We start from the raw sequence: 19,340 nt of genomic DNA, 5'->3' as shown, positions 1-19,340 counted from the left end.
TTAAAAATTATTTGCTTTTTTAGAAATAAAAGTAACTTAAAAAAACATGAGATAATAAGTGATACCAGCTGGCATCACTGCTCCCTCACTGCACTTTGCTAAAGAAAGCTGGGAGTTGATGGGAATCAGTTGCATATGTCTGCCCAGCTACAGTGAAAAACACAGTACAAATGCTCCCAAAAAACCATCAGCACGTGCCAATTTTGCTGGCAATTCGCTTACATTTATTAATTTGTTGCCCCAACTGCACACACAGCAACTGATCGCATCTCACGTGGAAGAAGTTGGCCATAACTCTGAAGAAAGAACATCTAGGAAACCAAAGTTTTGCTCCTGGTCTACATAAAGTGCCTAGAAGGGCAGAAGACTCTTTGGATAACCTGACTCAGAGCATCATGTAAATGATTCTGGAATTATTTGATATACCACACTCAGATAAAGAAAAACTTGCTGTAGCAAAAGAAAGGGAAAGGCTTTACAAGTTTATCTAATAAAAAAAAAGTATGCTGTCCCATGACATCTGGGATTACGGCAGAGCAGATCAGTAGCTCCTGGCAAGTCCTTGAAATCCAGCTGCACACTTGACCAGCGACTCCTACAGACTTGATTTTCTATACACACGCTCTGCTAGGACAGTCCAACCTACAGACACACGTTACAAGCTTTGCAAACTCTTCCTTCGCATTTTTTGGGGGGGATGATTCAATCCCCAGCGGGATTTCTGGGGGTGCTGCTATAATAGGAGGAAAAAAATATATAAAAAATTAAAAATAATAATAATAAGCTAACAAAAGTTCCAGATCTGCCAAGGCAAGAAGAACAAGATAGAGGATGCTGGGATAGCAAGGACTTGGTTTATATCGTTTTGACAGGACTGCAATTTGGCTGGCTTACATACCCAAAAGATTCATTCTCCATAGCTTCTTTGTATAACTTCAGTTTTACAGCTTTGGCACAATCAAGATCAAGAGAATGTAAAAGTTCAGCAACACCATTTACACATCAAAGGAAAGAAAAGGGCAGAAGAAGAATATCAAACTCAGGATTTTTCTATGATTCTAAAAGGGAGATGAAGGCATTCAATTTGTAACAGATGAGAACATTAATAAAAAATAATAATTTTTTAAAAATCGTGAACTTTCCCTTAAGTGACTCAGCTTGAGAATTAAACATAGTTATATTACCTAATAAAACATCGGCTGCAAGTAAGTGGTCCATCACGCTATCCAAAACATAGGTCTGAAACTCCTTCTGTTGCGTTCGTGTCGATCTTTCAGGGGAAGCCTGATTCAAGAAATGCAATGAAAACATAATGAATATCTCTGAGGGAACCAAAAGGGAGAAAGGGTGTTCTAGGTGAATTTTTGCTTTCCCTATCTCATAAGCTTTATCTAAAAACTTAGGAATGGACATCAAATACACAACAACTGTATGCAATTTTACGGAGTGAGCAGTGCTCCAATTTAAATCCATTAAATGCATCTTCTGCCAATACGCCAATGCATCTTCTATTTCTTCCATAATAGCAAATGCAAAAGAGCACACTCCTAAAACACGCACCAATTTGTAACCAAACATATGGTTCAGCTGGGATCTCCTCAGTTCACATAGTGACTCCATTCTGAACACAAAGACAGATCAAATGTCTAAATTCACCATCACTTCTATGTGGGCTTTTGCGTACCACAACATCAGCCTTGATATAGTCACAGAATAGATGGATGCACCAAATGTTTATTTCCTTTGCACTTCATGAAGCTCGTGGAGCAGGTCCAGAGGACAGCCATTAAGGTGATCAGAGGGCTGGAACAGCTCTCCTATGAGGAAAGGTTGAGGGAACTGGGCTTGTTTAGCCTGGAGAAGAGAAGGCTCCAGGGAGACCTCATTGTGGCCTTCCAGTACTTGAAGGGAGCATATAAACAGGAGGGGGAATGGCTGTTTACGAGGTGGACAGTGATAGGACAAGGGGGAATGGTTTTAAACTGAGACAGGGGAGGCTTAGGTTAGATATTAGGAGGAAGTTTTTCACACAGAGGGCGGTGACACAATGGAACAGGTTGCTCAAGGAGGTTGGAGGCACTCAAGGCCTGGTTGGATGTGGCTCTGGGCAGCTTGGTCTAGTGACTGGTGACCCTGCACATAGCAGGGGGGTGGAAACTAGATGACCATTGTGGTCCTTTTTAACCCAGGCCATTCTAGGATTCTATGACTCAAAGGAAAAAATACCATCACCTCATGGTGCTCCAGAACATATCATCATATCTACTAAATGCTTCACTCAGAATTCCACTGTTTTTTAGCGCTATTTAATTGAGCCTGCTTCATTTTGCACTCTAGAAGCTTAGCAGTGTGTGCATATCCTGCACTCTCTCTTTATGAGGGACTAGGAACAAACACGGACAAGTTGTAACAGATTAAAACAGCAGCAAAGTAATCAGAACGGATTGACATGACCTCAAGTACTCTTCCTGATATTTATGTAAAGCTGCACCACTTGACAATTTATTTTTTGCTTTGTAACAGCAAAGAGATGACCAGCTATTTCAGGAAATGTGTTAGGGGATCATGTAAGCACAACCCAAAATTCCAGCAACTGCTGAAGCAATCAGGGACGCAGCAGCACAGGATGAGGGTAACAAGTAGTTAGGGACTGAGGGAGAATGTGAATCAATGGGAACTAAATGTTTCAAAATACACCGTGTGAAGATGACATGGATACATCAGAGCAGTTAAACTCCTCATTGCCTGCTTAACCATTAACAGAAGGCTGCTTTGCACAGCTGTCACAAACCTGAACAGAGAATTCTGAAAGAAGATAACACAGTTACTCTGAATTTTTATAGCATATGGCACCAGATGTCCTGCCACTTTTTTTCCCTCTTATCTAATATGAATAAAATATAGTACTTAATATTTCTTGAGGGATTTGTAAGGATTTTATATCTTGAGCAATAGCAATACAGTCGTCACAGGCTAACAGATGTATAACAAATTAATCATACTCTGTAAGAATAGAATTAAAGAAAAGCTAGGCAACTCATGCTGCACTGCTAAGTATCTACTGCTGCAAGCCAATTCCTGCATCACCAGATAAAAGGAGTTACTGGCTCAGATGACAAAATGAGGTCTAAGGAGAGCACAAAATAGGAACAAAACCTTGACACAGTGTGCTCAGTTACATGTGTGGAAGCTAACAGAGCCATTTGACTGGCCAAGTTAAAGCTAAGGAGTCCACAAACAAAACTGATAGTAGGGAAGAAGTGAACATAGCAAGAAAAGATTCCATAAATAGCACGAAGATTTTTTGCTCAGGCATTTAAGGGTGTCTCTAACATATGTAAATGCTAGGGTAAGGAAATAAAACCAAGAAGGCACTGAAAGGGAGAGGCTGTAAGAATTCTCTAATTCTTGCTTTCTTAGGTTTTCCAAGGCGTTAAACAATTTTTGAGACAGTAATATTCTTTTGCTGCATCTCTTATTTAATGGCAATTTTCAAGATTCTACTGAATGCCAGACAAAGGTAAAGAGAAACAGTGAGGGGAAAAAAAAACATTACAGTAAGTCAAAATTAACTTTACCTCTAGCAGAAGATCCACCAGTGGAGTCTGTTTGCTGGCTGGTGTGAGACACAAATTGTCAATTATCAGCACACGCATGAAGTCAAACACAAACTTCTTGGCAGGATGATTCGTTAGGTATGTCTTGGTGCCAACATTGCAGTATTCTGACTGGCTCCTGTTCATGCCAGAATCAGCTGCAAAGGCTTTGAACTCTTCAGCTGGGGAGCCAACCTCATCATCAAGATCAGTGACCTGTGAAAAGCAGCACGTCAAAGCTCCTGAGCTGAGCAAATTAACAGCAGTCATTCCACTCCTCTATCCTCCACTTGCCATTTCAAGGCTATACACTTCAAATCTAGTTTCCTAACAACTCTTTTTTTTTTTTTCCCCCCCCAAGATTATTGTGTTCAGGATCAGGTCCAACAGGCAAGGATCCAAATTCTAGATTCTGATTGCCATGGAAAAAAAAGGCATGAATTAGCTGAGCTAGAGGCCACAATTCATATGAAAAATATCCATGAACAAGAATTCCTTGGCTAACTTCTAAATACTTTGCAAAAATGTATATTCTCACTGAAAAAAAAAAAGCAAAAAAAAAAAGCCTAAAGGTTTTGAAAAAGTTAGTAACTAAAGAATTAAAGGCACTTTGCACTGAAAGTACTTAAAAATGAGAGATGCAAAGCTGTTCTATACAGGTGAATGCCAAGTCAGCATTACCAGAACTCCTAGTATCTACTTCAAGTTAAAGGAAAAATAAATAATCTGTATATCGTTACTAGGTTCAGCAACATATAAATGTAAATATTTTGCCATATTCTAGTTACTGCATTTGCCAACATGTAACCTAATTACCCTTCCATGTACGTAGTGCAATTACTTTTGAATGTCAGCTAACAATAACACAATTTATAAATAACAACTAGCTCAGTGAATACATAAATTAATACCTTGTAATATTTTCTGCTTCAGGCAGCTATGCAATAAAAGCTGGATTCACACACTATCCTAGCTAGAGCTCAGCAGTTCCAGGAAAGACTAGAATATTGTTTTGTGGTTCAGCCACAGAAAAAGTGGGGGGAAGAAGCAGTTTAAGATTCTAGCACATCCTCCAGAATGGAAAGGAGAAAGAGAAGCTGAGTCAGCCTTTTTCCTATTGTAGATCTGAGTTAACTTGATTCTTGTATGTGAGAGAACCAGCCCAATAGAAAACAAATAAGTAGTGTATGTTATTATCCCAGAAATGAAGCTTCAGTACCTGCCTTTGGTTCAGCATACATCCCTCTCATTTTCAAAATGTAGATACAAATTTTCCAGTCCAGTCTTTAAAACCATCAATTTCTGCACGGCAAGCAGAGCTTTATCTTCATGAGATTTCTAATCGATAAAACCTCAAAAAGTGCATTTGTGGGAAAAAGAACAGAAAATCCAACTCACTGAATTTCCTACCATCTCAGAGTAAGGTCGTATGTTGAAAGGAAATACGGTTGCTGCCAGCGCACACAGGAACTCTGGGCTCATCCACAAGGAAACAAGGTCTGGCACATTGTGATACAAATAGCGAAAGAATTGCATCAAGGTGACGGGATATTCTCGAAGCCAGGAGCCTTCCTCCTCAGACTGCCAGGGCTAGGTTGAAAAACAAACAGCATGTTAATGCAGATGAAGCTATTTGAGGAATACTCCCATTAGAGAAGAGCTGTGGGAGGAGGAATAGTGTGGCCAGAGATGGTGTGAAATGCATCAAAAGTGGTCAAATACTTGTTTAAATAGAGCAGAAATGTGTGACCAAACACAACTGTCAGAAAACAGATCTAGACCATGTCAGATGTGCTAGAGCATGTGTCAGAACAGACAACCAAACAGGGGTCCAGAGGACATGACTGAAGACACAGTGTCCAGACACATGAATCAATGTCTGATCAAATATGAGACAGAACAGGTGCCTGAGAACCTCACTAAACTGTGAGGAATGAGGCACCACATGTGACAAAACACTTGGCTGCTGAGCAGGGCACATAATGATGAACACCTGACCCCAACATGTGACCAAGCATATGAACACACAAGTCTGACACACCAACGCATAACAGGAATGTGTGCTCTAGCAGGTCGCCAGGCCATGTTTTCTGGATATGTGTGCTGGTCATATCTGGACAAGCCAACACATGTGAAACATGCAGCCAACACTTCCCAGTGCATATTACAAACATGTCCCCTGCTTGGTCATTACACCTGCTTTACATGTATTTCACAAGATCCTTTTCAGCAAATAAATGCTTTAGGTCCCAGTTTCAAACAAAAGTTTCCCACTAAGAAACCAACTTTCGCTACTATTGACATTAGATTCAGAAATGAAAAGAACACATTTTTCTGGCAATAAGTTCACTTCCTCTAGTATGTGGCTATTAATAGTCAGGGGACTTCTCTGCATATGGAAGCTTCACACACAAAATCAGCAACTATCAGAGCTCTGAACAGATGGACTGGAGAGTCTCAAACATACTGCCATGATGCTAAGCAGGAAAAAAAATTCGTTATCTCTGCCAAGGGCATTTTATCCTTCTGCTTCCTGGTTTTGCTTTATTTGCAGCAAAATGCAAAGCTTAGCCTTTTTGTGAAAAAGCAATGCTGATTTTACAGCCACTAATATTGCTACAGGTAACAAGAAACAAAACAAAACAGAATAACCCAATGACAGTGATGTATTTTATGCAAGCATTATGAGCTTAAATGCTGGCTGGTTTGTCATGACACTAAAACTTCACCTTTCCAATTTGTTTTTTGACCATATGGTGGACTCAAGCAATTTTGTATGTTCAAATAAATGTGAAAGACTTATGCTTACTGAATTCAGCATGCTCCTCAGCATTCCCAACAGCAAGAAGGCAGCTTCTGTGCAAACACTATGTACTGAAGAGGTAACAGTGCCACAAGAGGCAGGAACTCCAAATATGAATGTCCAGATAGAATCTAAGTCAAACTAAAAGAGGTAAAAGAAGACATAAAATAAACCCTTTCTGCAGTGCAATTCGATACTACTTTTTATTATATATATGACATTCATTTGACAATATCTAAATAATAAAGGTTACAGAATATAAAAAGATAAATCCCCCAGAAATTCGTAGGGAGATCACGTGTCATGAGACACTGAAGAAAATTCCTTCCAACCACAGAGCAACATAACTGCAGCTCCCTCCTTCTCTATACATTAACATCTTCTGAAACGAGACATGCCAGCACAAATGATGCACATTCACTCATTTTACTTCAGGATATCTAGCAGCAAAACTAAGTGTCCCACAGAAGAAACAAAACATAAACAAAGCAAATATACCAAGATGTATTTTCCAGTAATAAATTTTAAAAAAGCATTTAAAAATAAATAGAAAAATGACAAACTGCCCAACCTAGCATTAAGAGCTCCACTGCCAGACATTTCAGATAGCTGCATTTCAGTTTAGCATCACTGTATTTCAACATTGTAAGCAGAAGATGAGCTTCAAACTCTGCAACACCATAGTGCTACATGTGCCATCAAGTATTCCTCTTGAGAAAACATGGGCAGAATACCTTCTGATCTGTAATTTTTACCTTCAATTTCCCATTGAGAAGTGCATGTTGGCACTCCTGGTATCTGTTCTAAATGTATACCTTGTCAACAGCAGGCTCTTCTCCACAAAAGACTACACTAAGGCTTCCTATTCGTTTACATGCAATTAAAACAGGTTAAAAATCAACCTGCTGAGAATGATAATACATTTTTCCCTTAAGAAGTGTGATGTTTCCCTGAAAATATAATCTTTTTTTTTAAATAACTGTCTTGTTTTGTTTGCCACCTTGTGACCTCTCCTTACCACAATCACTCCTACTCTTCAAAAAAAGTCATACCCCATTCCATGTCAATTCGACCCCAGATCATCCAAGACAGAAAACAGCTGCAGCTCTGCTACAGCAACCTGTCTTTCACACGCTCCCCCCGCATCTCATCCTCCCACTCCCAACACAGCATAAAACAGGATGCACTGCCTTTTGTATCAGCTGCAGGGCATTGGGGTGTTAATCCATTATTTTCTTTGACGACAGACAGAGAAACACTTACATCTTACTAGGTAATCCCTACCTGTGAGCCCTGCTTACATCGGCCGCTGGCGATGGGCGCACTGACCTGCAGGTTTTCGGGCAGCTCAGTGACCGGCTGCTGCAAGAAAAGGGCCATGAGGAGGAAATAGAGAGCAGGTACATTTGTGTGCTTGGGGAGAAGGGACTGCAGGACAGGGAAGCCTGGGAAGTGACATGCATCACGGTTAATCTCCCGGACTGTTGATCTTCCACCAGCACTCCTGCCAACATTGAACCCTGAGAGAAAGGAAAACACAAAAGCCAACAATGATAACAGGGAAATGCCTGCGAAGCTCACCCACACTGAAGTGTTGAACTCAGGAGGGTACCTTCCCAGAAATTCCATGCTATAAAAACAAACGCTTGAATATATACATACACACTCAGATCCATAAAGATATAAATGAGGAATCCAACTAATTAAACCCTTGCCACAAACCTGCACAAATTCTATCACAAGATTAAACAAAAATCAATCTCAGCAGGTTGCAGCAGAAATCTTGGAGTCAATGTTCTGTAATGTATTTAAAATAATACAGAGTATGAAAATTAAGGCAGTTGTATAGGTCACTGTCATTTGATTAGAAGCAATTTTTAAAATACCTCTTTGGCTACAGTGTAGCTTGGCATCAGTTCAAATGATACATACCAAAATATGAAAAAAAATAAAAAAAGGACAACGCCACATATGCTCTTCCAATATGACTGTAAATACACTTCTATTTTAGAAAGATTATGTGACTGAAGAAATTACCAGACATTTTAAAAAACCCTGAATCAGAAACAGTCCACAGCCTAAACTGTCAATGGGTTTCAAATTTTAAGGCACGTCCATGCAAACATGAAGAAATTATTACACAGAGTACAGATCTGAGTCAGCCAAACAACAGATGCTGCAGTATGTTCACAACAAATCTCTGCATATGTAATATGGTTTTTTAAAGACCGATTGCCAAAGGTTTCCTAGTTCATTGCTGATGCAAAGAATGATCATAATACCATGAGATACATTATGGGAAGCCACCATAAAGAGACTGAATTCCCAGACAGATGATCTATGTGAAGAATGAGGTTGCACAAGGCACTCTGGCAGAATTCAAAGGGAAAAGCACAACAATGTGGACTTTATATTTCACTGTAGGATACTAAAGTATATATTTCAGGAAAAGTCCTCCTTCAAAATTAAGAACAAATTTTAACATCTATTTTCATACAATAAACCAGTTTGGAGAAGTCTTTAGTGAAGAAACAGATTATTTACTGCTTTAACACAGAGTAGTCGTTACTTGCACAACCACCTTAGAAATGACAACTAAGCTGTATTAACAGTAATTACAACTGCCCTGATCCAAGGCCAGCCCCAGCTCATGGGAAGATTGCCACTTCATTTTACTACGTTTGAACAAGGGTCTAAAACAGAACACTGAAAACAGGCTATATCTTGATCAAGGTTGGAGAAAAAAAAAAAAAAAAAAAAAGCCTTCAGAAAACATAAAAGAGGAAATAAAGTTAAAAACATGCACAAACTTGTATAACATATATTACTTCTCTCCAAAGAGAGCCACTGTCACAGTGGTAACAGCAAAGGGGAGAAGTTATTCTCTGTGGCAACTTACCAAGCCCCTAAAATAATACTGACTTTAATATCAGGTACCATGTCTTGTTTTTCTTGAGAAACTCTATAGTAAATGCGTAGCTACTTAAAATCCAGTAGTTAAGGGATGAAAAAGAGAAGGAATACTGAAGTACTCCAAAAAACAACAACAACAACAACAAAAAAAAAACCAACAAAAAAAACCATTAAGTACTGCTTTCTTGGTGGTCCTGTACTGTTGTGGCAAGTGGGTGTTTATGACAAGTTGCACCTTCTGTTAAGATTTAAGCTAGAATCTCCATAATTAAACTTCACAGCAAATAGCTAAATGCCTTCAGCAAGCCGTGATGCAGCCTATGCTTTTCTTTTTCTCCCTTTTTAAATATTGGTGTCAAATGAAGATGATATAAAAAAGACACATTCACACAGAAATGAGCTCTGGGAGCCCTCCTGTCTCATGTTGCACCCCTTTAGAACAGTCCATACAGACTTCTGTCAGTGGAGCTGGGGCAAACCAGCTACAAACTGTAATAAATTTCAGGGAATCAGAAGGGCAAAAGAACACCTGCACTGCCCGTTTATCAGAAACTAACTTTGTTTTCGACAGCTTAGAGATAGCTTAGAATATAGCACTGGCACCTTATACTGTCCATTCTACGTCCTGCAGGATAATGGAAAACTCTGGTAAGACTGGGTAAACAAGGCTTTAAGAACCCCCCAAAATAACCTTTAGTAGCAGCCAGGTGGCATACATGTGCCCAAAGAAGGTATTACAGCAAACTAAGCAGAGGAAAAGAAGGGCTGAGATGAAGTTGTACACACAGAAATTTCCCAGGTAGCACAAATCCAAAATGGTAACTCTAATTTGCATAGAACTCAATAAAAAAAGCAACACAGGTTTAATGCTGCATGATGCTGTAACTAGTACAATATTTTTTTCTGAACTGCTTGAGCGTAGCATCTTGTGTGATGCCTTTCCATTTAGCTCAGATGAGCTTACCCACAGGACATAATTAGCCATACCTTGACAGTGCTAAAAAACTGATTGCAGTTCAGGCTTCATGCAATACTGAACTATAACAACATCTGTGCAATGTCAACTGTGTAGAACTGCTCCCTTTTGCTTAGGAAATCTATTGTATCTCAGAAAAATAAAGGGCAACGGCATCTGACCAAAGCAGAGCAAACAGTAATAGGAAGGGTGCACCCATAAGAGAGTTTTCATACCATACCTAGCACAGTACCAATCTTATTGGTCAAGACAGAATCCGTCTGATCAAGCCAGCCTCCACCACTGAGACCTTCCTTGAATTTAATAAGGATGGACTGATTACTCAGCAGGACCACAAGAATTCGCATGGCAGCTGTGACCGTGGTGGAATGCAGATGTTCTTCCATGAACATCATAATCCAATCAAATCCCAGGGTCTTCACCAGTTCTTCACAAGCCCTAACAAAAGAGAAAAGGATCACACATTAAAGCATCCTACTAGACAGCGTAAGTCAGCATCCTCCACTACACAGCAAACTTCAAGATTGAAGAAAATTCAGATCTACCCAAGCATTTCCTGCATGCTTAAGTTAGCCCACCTCAGAACAAGGAATGTTACTCTGCAACTCTCACTAAAGAGAATCCAGAGAGCAACGTCAGTTTTTGTTTAGGTAAAGGGCATGACAGAATATAGCTAACTCAGACAATTCTGACTGGGATAGGATTTCTTCAATTGCTGTTTCTGGAATGCTGACCTGAAAACATTTGTCAACCAACCATTCTTTCTAATTTCAACTTGCTGAGCTATATAGAGACATGAAGTTTTCACAGGTATACTTTTTAATAAACTGTTTTGGTTTTAAAAAATAATACTTTATCTATTTGTTTTACTAAGAAAATAGTTGTTTGGGAATATTTTAAGAAAATACTGACATGTAAATTCCATCTGTTTACTACTATTATTATCGTAGCACAACTGGGAACATAAAACTGAAGAATCATTAACTGTGTTTCTTCCAGCCTACGCACAGTTTATTCAGCAACAGCTGTGTAAATCATTCAGCAGTTCCTATAAAATTATACAACTTAAGCAATGAATGGAGTGGGGGGTCTGTATAATTCTATCCCTTCAAATTAGAAAATATTATTCTTGCTCTATTAAGATCTTGGTACTTACTGCAAATTAACAGCTGTCTTTTCTTTGGAAGTATACAGAAGTTTCAGGAGGATATCTAAAAGCCTGTTCCGCAGTAGAATAAGATTAGCTGAAACAAGCCCTCCAAAATCATCCTCAGTTCCTAGAAAGTAAGTACAAACCAAATTAAGCAAACTTAGACTTCTGGAACATGGACATTTTAAAGACTACTCATAACCTCCATACACAAGTAAACTCAATCTGTTCCTACTGGGATCAAGAGAAAGCTGTACTAAAGCACAAACAGCCTGCTACACTTGATGTGGTACACACTGCTAAGTAATGCTTGGTGCTTCCATTATCTTTTCACAAAGCATTTTTTGAGCTTGGAAGGATGGATAGAAGGATACTGCATCTTTTCAGACAATTATCTAAACTTCATTAGCTAATTGGTACCTGACATGCAAAAATTTAAAATAAATAAATAAATAAATAAATAATTTATTAAAAACTCAGAACAGTTGGATAAACATTATGTTCCTGTGGGCTAAAACATAAAAAATAATAAAAGTTAAAAAAAGAATAGTTTCCAATTCCCTCAAAATGTAAGACACGGAAAGAATGATTAATCTCCTTTTCTTTCAAGTCAGATCTCTGAACTCCTCTTCAGTTGAAAAACAAGCTTACTACAAAATGTACAAACAGCTCAAGATCAACTTTACTGCTATTTGTTGAATCCTTCTTATTGTACCTTGCTATGCCAAAGGAGGAACACTTTTCACAGTATTACAAAAAGGAATACTCGAGGGAAGACACGCCAAGAACAAGACATTCTGGACACATTCTGTGCCCTAGTTTTGTGCATAAGCCACAGACAAGAAATCAAAGCATCTTTGAGGCCACAGTACAGCTTAACTGATGAAGACCAGTATCCTAAAAATATGAAATCCGATGCCCTCCACCTCACACTTCCCCCTTCACTCCTGTCCCAGAGCCATTCTACCCCATGTTTCTCCACTGCTCCAGGCAGGGAAAAAGCAACATAAGCTCTGGATAACCTGGGCCAGCCCACAGTGGAAACACAGATAGGGATCTCTCCTATAGCCAAGTCATTGTTTTTTACTGATAAAAGCTGAAATGTCTTCATCTTTGAGACTGCAAAGAGAGAAAGCATTCAGTAAGGAGAGATGTGACACGCAGTGATAAATTTGCAGACTACCTAACATTGATCTTTGGGAAAAACAGACAAATAAAACTCACTGGGAAGTAGAAATCCATCCCTGCTATTGTTCCTGACTACCACTATATTCTCAAGGGATACAGAAACAACAGAATCTTTGGGCATCCCCTTCAGATACTGGTTCAAATCCACCATTTGCCAAGGTCATTTCTCCCAGGGGACTCTGAGCAAAACTATGACAGTGTAAGTATCTTTTCTTTAAGAAAAGGGGTAGAAATGTTCTCAAAACAATTAAACATAAGTATTATTGAAGGCTAAATATATATGTGTGCATATATATACTTTTTAACAAAAAAAGCTGGAAGGCAGATGTACATTGCACTTACCTCTCCCATTCACGTAATAAAACAGAGATACACAATTTAAGAAGCACGTTGGAGAAACAGAAGGACAAAGTACAGTGTTAAGTGAAGAAAAACAAAATTAGAGTGTGTGGTTTTCGCGCTGCTTTGCGTGCAATACTAAGAAGCGAAGTTTCACAGCTGTCAGCCACATTATAACAAAATGATACTGCTGTACATTGTAAGTATTTAACTACAAAAGAGAAACTATTACTCTTCTACTATTTCTAAGTCATGCAATAACTTACCACTGTCAAGCTTTTCTTCATTATTTATTTCCATGACTACAAACTTCTCACAGACTGCAAACGTAGGTAAAGTGGAAGAGATGAACTGTCCAAACCTTGATATAACACAAAAAGAACATCATGCATTGATATGACAGATGAATCCTCACCTATCAATAATTTACACCTAATGTAAAATCAGAACACTAGTGAAAGGGCAATCTACAAAAACTTTCTCATATTTAGAGGTTGATAATACAGCCTAAATCTGAAGTTGCTAGCCAAAAACCAAAGTCATGTATATTACTAACTGGAATCTTGGCAGACAAGTTTGGAGCTACAGGACTCAGAAAACTTGAACATTCAAGAAAAAGTGTGAAGATACCTCTGAGCTCTGGTAAAAGGAATTTCACAAGTTAAAGAAAAGAGAACAAAACATTCACCAACAATTACAGCTGAGCTAGTATTACATCAAAAAAACCGTTCATATAGCACAACATTTATGTCTACAGATTGAGGTGATACAACACAAGGTCACAGTTTTCAAGAACAAGATGATGATGAACTGCTCTAAGAAAGGAGATAGAATATTCCTCTTCCCCCTGGAATTAACCTCGAAAGGTCCACAGCTATTTATTCTAAGCTGTTGGATATGTTTATCTTTACTTCCAGGAAACAGAAAAGGTGATGCTGGAACACTCCAATTTGCACTGGAATTCCACAAGAATTTAAGAATTACACCTACGCTGTCTATTCTTGAATTGCTTGCTGACATTTCTGATACCTTTGACTGTACTTGACATAAGAAGCTGAAAATAAAACTGCTCATAAGAAAAAAAAAATCCAAGTCTGGTAATACTTTATCAATTTCCATAATAATCAAATAGGAGATGAAAAACTCAGTTAAGGAGTTCAACTAATTTAAAAACATTTCACCCAGTCTTGAATGGATGAGTTGCAACTATTAACGCAACTTTCACCTGTCTTAATTATGCAAAATAATACAATTATACATAATTACTATCATTATACCTAAGAACCTTAAATATTTTTCTGTAGTGATGAATTAGAAAAAATCTTGAAATTAACCTGTTGTGAGAGAGTCATCAAAGCTGGATTTTAACCAGAAGCATCCTCATGCTCAACCTTGAGTAACAGTCAGTTGAATTTAAAAGTGCTCAGCATTTCACATGAAAAATGAAGCAAGAATAGGCACCATTGTTACTTCCCTGCAAAATGCCGAGCAAGTTCTATCATTCAGTCACACCTCTTCAAATATAAACTGAATTTAATATTTAAATCAAGTTTAAAAAAATGGTTATGCCTATGCCCTCCGTCACTTCTTGAAGGACAAAATTCAGTGCAGGAACTTTCTACATTTGTTACTCCACAATGGTTTAACTGTATTTTGATCAACATCAGCAACATAAGGAAAACACCTAAGCCAGACTGAACGTGGGCATGGGCTACCTGAGTAAGTCATAACTGCTGGGGAAGCCTTGAAGCAAGAAGCTCAGCACATTGCTAATTGCAGCAATAGTAGGCTGGGAGAGAGACATATCTCGAAGAGTCAAGAGCAGCCTTGGGATAAGTTGGAATTCCCTCATTAACTTCGCATTCTTTGCAGCTTCACTGAAAGAAGGAAGGAAAGGAAGTGTCAAATTAAAATCGGAGCATCCTCTACACATTATCTAATCTTACAAGCTTCATTAGTAGGCCAGCATCAGCTCATACCTGGACTCTGTGAGAAGTTCGATGAAGTGTTCAAACAACGACAGGTGAAGTTCATAGGGTGCATGAAGCCAGACCTGAAATACAGAACAAACAATGGTTAAGGTTTGTACTCGCATCCAACTGAAGACTCTAAACTGACAATCAAGCCTAATATACCAAAGGTTATGAAAGTCTTGAAGAGACAAAAACTTCTACCTGGCCACTGCACTCGTAAGCTGACTGCAAGGTTCTCAATCATTTTTTCTTCAAATTCATTTAAGTGTTAAATACTCTAGTTTACTCTAGATACTCTAGATTAAAGTAACATGCATTGGTACCAAAGACAGTCTCTGTAAATGTATCATGCTTGAAATTCAGAGTTACGGACAAAAAAAATTTAAATGCTATCTGCAATTTTTTCCTTAAACAGACAGTTAACAGACCCAAAACTTATCAGTGGTTTACAATGCTGATGTGAAATGTTGGACGGTACTGCTGTGTTTATTTGAGTAAAGTGAAGACTGTCTGTTTGTGCAACTGACTTCTTATCTTCTGTCTGCACTGAACTCATGGGCCTTCCCTTACTTTTGTTTTGCCTTCCTCTTTACCCAGTCTTTACCCAGCATTTTCTGCATAGTATTTTAAATTATTTCGATCTCCTAGCAAAAAAAAAAAAACCAAACAAAAAAAACATCCCAATTATTCAAAAGTAAGAAAATATATATAAAGCCAACGTTACAGCTTCAGATCATAAAACTGATCTCCTATTGAATAAAACATAATTAATTTCCTTTTCTTCAAATCTTATTTGAAATGATCAGAACCGTCTTTCCCTTATTCTGCTTAGCACAAGAACACCAAATTGATCAGATTTTCATGAAATAATAAGATCACTGATTTCTAAATACAGAAATAAAAAAAATAGGAATAAAAAAAATCACAAGTCAGGAAAAGTGACCTCTTCGGAGTTCTTGAAATTTTCTTCTGAGTGACTCACAGACTTACTATGTGCTTTTTTTCTTTTTTTCTTTCTTTTTTTTTTTTTTAAATTAATACTACATGCTTACTCTTCCTGCTGTTGTTCTTGGCCTTATGTGAAAAAACGTGACACTGAACTTAGAAGTATGAAATTGGATAATTCCAATAATAGTTTCTGAATGACTACAAAATTGATGAAATTTCTCAGCTGGTTCCTTTTAACATAAAAAAATTGAAACAAAATAAGCCAAGAATATTCAGCAGAATTCATGACTACGCAAAGATCTTGCTCTGTGTAAAAGGAGTTGGGCTGTGATTAATAGCCTTCTCTCTGCTAACCAGTTCATCCAGCTTAAGAGTCTACCACAAATATTATCTGAGGTAGATGCAGTAAGCGCTATTAGGCTTATTTTTAATTTTGTGAGCACAAAGGAATCATCGCTGTAATTCAAATGGTTTGTTAAAAAAATACAAAAAGAATTATTATTTAAACAGCATAAACTTATTTCTAGTTTTAACATCCTTATCCAAAAAAAAAAAAAAAAAAAAAGAAGAAATTTCAGTGATTTTCACTTCTTGTTTTTCATTCTGTCATTACAGTGTATTACTGATCTTGGCAACAGTATTTTCTGCTTACATTAAAGTCCAGTTCTGTTAATGTGAAGGCAACAGGAGTATTTCCTAGACAGAACTCTTAAATAAAGATTCCAGGAGTGCACTTAAATGCTGAAATGCATATCTAAATCAGTAAACTGAGTAATTCCATGGTTTTTTGTTTTATTTTTTTGAATTAGGTGAGAATCACAACAGCTTCTCTCAGATCACTGCATCAGATACAGATAATACAAAAGGAACAAATGGCAAAGAGTTCTATGCAATGCCTAACATCGTCAATCAGCCTCTACCACAAATCATGTCTATTACATTTGCATTTCATTCTGAACTTGTTTTAAAGTGAGGACAATAGACAAGAGAACATGAATACTTCATAGGTTGTGCAAGCAGAATTTTAACTACTTTAACTATTTTACTATTATATATGTAGAAGACATATGATGAAGTGATTCCAATGTTCAGTGTTGAAAAATCTATCTCCTACTATTACTTTCATTGCATATTTCATGTCTGAATATATTTACTGCAGTAGAATACAGATTAAAATAAAATTACTGTAGAACAGAAAACTGCAAACATACAGGAGTTGGGCTCAGTGATCCTTATGGGTCCATTCCAAGCTTGGGATATTCTGTGATTCTATGATTCTGTAATCTTCTAGTACAACAAAAAGCATAAAACACCCTTGGTGCCTGTGAATTGTTTCAAGAGTGATTCAAGTGCAAAAAGCTGCCAATAATTTTGCACCTGAGTTATTTTACCATACTATTGCATGGTACATAAACAGTATGTTTGGAGGAGACTAACCTAATCTGTGCTGTTCAGTACTAAAAGCACGCCATCAGTTTGGCGAACTACTCATTAACCAGTATCATCAACACTTTTCACATAGCTTTACATACCTCAAAATCACAGAGCAGATCCTGGAAGGCAGTGGAATTTGGAATAATGGAGGTCTCATGCCCGCTGTCAACAGTTCCCACCAAGGAAAAAGTCAGATGGAGTATGTGACTGTTCAGAAGGGATCGTTTCTTCTTTAACAGCATCGCCAGCAACTAGAATGAATAAACAGATAAGGAACCCTATGACAATGCAGGCATGCCATCTAAGAATAACAAAGCCTTCATGCATTTTAAGAAGGTGCATAAAGTACCTCTAGTACTTGAGAGTTTTGATGAACGAGCTTGAAAAAGGCATTACTGTTGATTAAAAACAAAAACAGAAAGAAAAAAACCAAACAAGAGTGTACCTAGCATACCCTTCAACTTCTGTTCTACATGGTAGAGGGTAGTAAGTAGTAAGTCAGTCACAGTCTACATCAGGCTAAATGGAATCAAATGTTTCAAGATAACTATACTGATCTCTGGCATTAAAAAGTTTGTAAATATGCAGCCCAAACCAGTGGCACATTTTCAGTTTCAGTAAAATAATCTTCATCAGAATCAGAAAATTAATTGGTCACATGAAGATAAATATATAGCTTCTGTTTGTTTGTTTGTTTTTTAAAGTCAAATGATTCTTTTGCGTAAGTGATTCTGCTTATTCTATCCCAGCGGAGAATTAAAAAGTTTTGAGCTTGAAAATGACCAATATCACCAATTATGAAGTCTATGCAATCATCTCAAAATAATAATTCTAGGAGCCTGCTTTTTTGGTTCCCATCATGTTCAAGTTGTCTCCTGCTGGTAGACTACTGATATAGAAGCTGCTATGTCTGTAGCAATGGGCTCATGTTAACAGCATTAAGTGCCATTTATGTTTGCAGCAACAGGCTCATGTTAATAGGTTTAAGTGACATAAGTTGTGCTCTTCCTTGCTTTATTAAGGAAGACGTTTCAGCAGAACAATTCAATTGGCAGATCTGCTTAGAAAAATTTTCCACTTTGCTCTTTAGAAGCTATCCAACTAACCAGTCCCTATTAAACAGCCAAGAGCTTGGTAAACCCAAGAGCATAAACTAAGGCCACTGCAACACAACAAGGAATTCCCATGGGAATTGCTAGCAGAGACACTGAAATTGAACAAATCCAGTCTGTTTTAAGGTATTTCTTACATACCTGGTAACCTCTGATTCTTTCCATTTCTTTGCTGGCTAGTGGATTGCTTTTTACCACACAGACTAAAGCCTTCACAGCTGCATACAGTCCCTCTACATCTGATGCCATGGCCACAAGTCCTAGAATAGCAGCAGCTCCACCAATGTACTGCAGAGTAGTGGCAACAGGCTTGGGGACAAATGTTCTTACTCCTGAGCAAAGGCAGTGAAAATAAATTAATTAAAATCAAGTCTTATAGGAAACCACTGGGAAATCATGTAAGTAATCTGCAATTTAGTACTGCTTGATTTACTAAAAGAATATCACCAGGAGTATTTTGACACCTCAGAAGAGGAAGTGATGGAAGTTTTGGACTGGAAAATAGTTAATAAACTAAACACAAATAAGTATTACCATGTGAATGTGAAAAAAGCATTCCATACCACTAAAACAAAAAAGATGTCAATACAATATAAAAATGTAAAATAAATTTAATCATGCACCATAAACATCACATTGATCAATATGTGATTCATATTCTGGCACTAAGTTCTTATCAACAATTCATTAATGATATTTAAACTTCATAATTCCCAATTACTCAACTCACCCAAATATCCTATCAAAGCTGCACCAATGGAGCGTGCAGGTCCATTCAAGTGCCCTGCTGAGTTATGTAGCAGCTTCACAGGTGTGGCATTTTCATGAGAAGAAATTGCAAGCTTTAGAAATTGAGGGAAGGGAAGAAAAAAAAAAAGAGGCTCAGAAGGTTTTAACCCTTTCTACAA

At 37.8% G+C, this 19,340-nt stretch overlaps 1 protein-coding gene across 10 annotated transcripts in view; it reads right to left on the bottom strand.

The window, feature by feature from the left end:
* WDFY3 (WD repeat and FYVE domain containing 3) overlaps nt 1-19,340 on the bottom strand; it is a 137,020-nt gene that overhangs the window by 31,112 nt on the left and 86,568 nt on the right. For 7 of the 10 annotated variants that reach the window (XM_048942756.1, XM_048942752.1, XM_048942759.1 and 4 more), the window contains 13 exons: nt 19,163-19,274; nt 18,574-18,764; nt 17,419-17,571; nt 14,945-15,018; nt 14,681-14,842; nt 13,232-13,326; nt 11,445-11,565; nt 10,509-10,726; nt 7,684-7,919; nt 6,406-6,540; nt 4,995-5,186; nt 3,579-3,812; nt 1,185-1,284 (listed from right to left, as the gene is read on the bottom strand). In XM_048942756.1, coding sequence (XP_048798713.1) covers nt 1,185-1,284; nt 3,579-3,812; nt 4,995-5,186; nt 6,406-6,540; nt 7,684-7,919; nt 10,509-10,726; nt 11,445-11,565; nt 13,232-13,326; nt 14,681-14,842; nt 14,945-15,018; nt 17,419-17,571; nt 18,574-18,764; nt 19,163-19,274 — 2,023 coding nt within the window. The remainder of the gene's footprint in view (nt 1-1,184; nt 1,285-3,578; nt 3,813-4,994; nt 5,187-6,405; nt 6,541-7,683; nt 7,920-10,508; nt 10,727-11,444; nt 11,566-13,231; nt 13,327-14,680; nt 14,843-14,944; nt 15,019-17,418; nt 17,572-18,573; nt 18,765-19,162; nt 19,275-19,340) is intronic. The other 3 variants (XM_048942757.1, XM_048942760.1, XM_048942758.1) reach the window with 2 other exon arrangements.

Source organism: Lagopus muta, chromosome 4 (assembly GCF_023343835.1).
Source record: "Lagopus muta isolate bLagMut1 chromosome 4, bLagMut1 primary, whole genome shotgun sequence".
Classification (NCBI taxonomy): Eukaryota; Metazoa; Chordata; class Aves; order Galliformes; family Phasianidae; genus Lagopus; species Lagopus muta.
The sequence above is the reverse complement of the archived record's forward strand: the minus strand, read 5'-3'. Positions and strand labels throughout refer to the sequence as shown.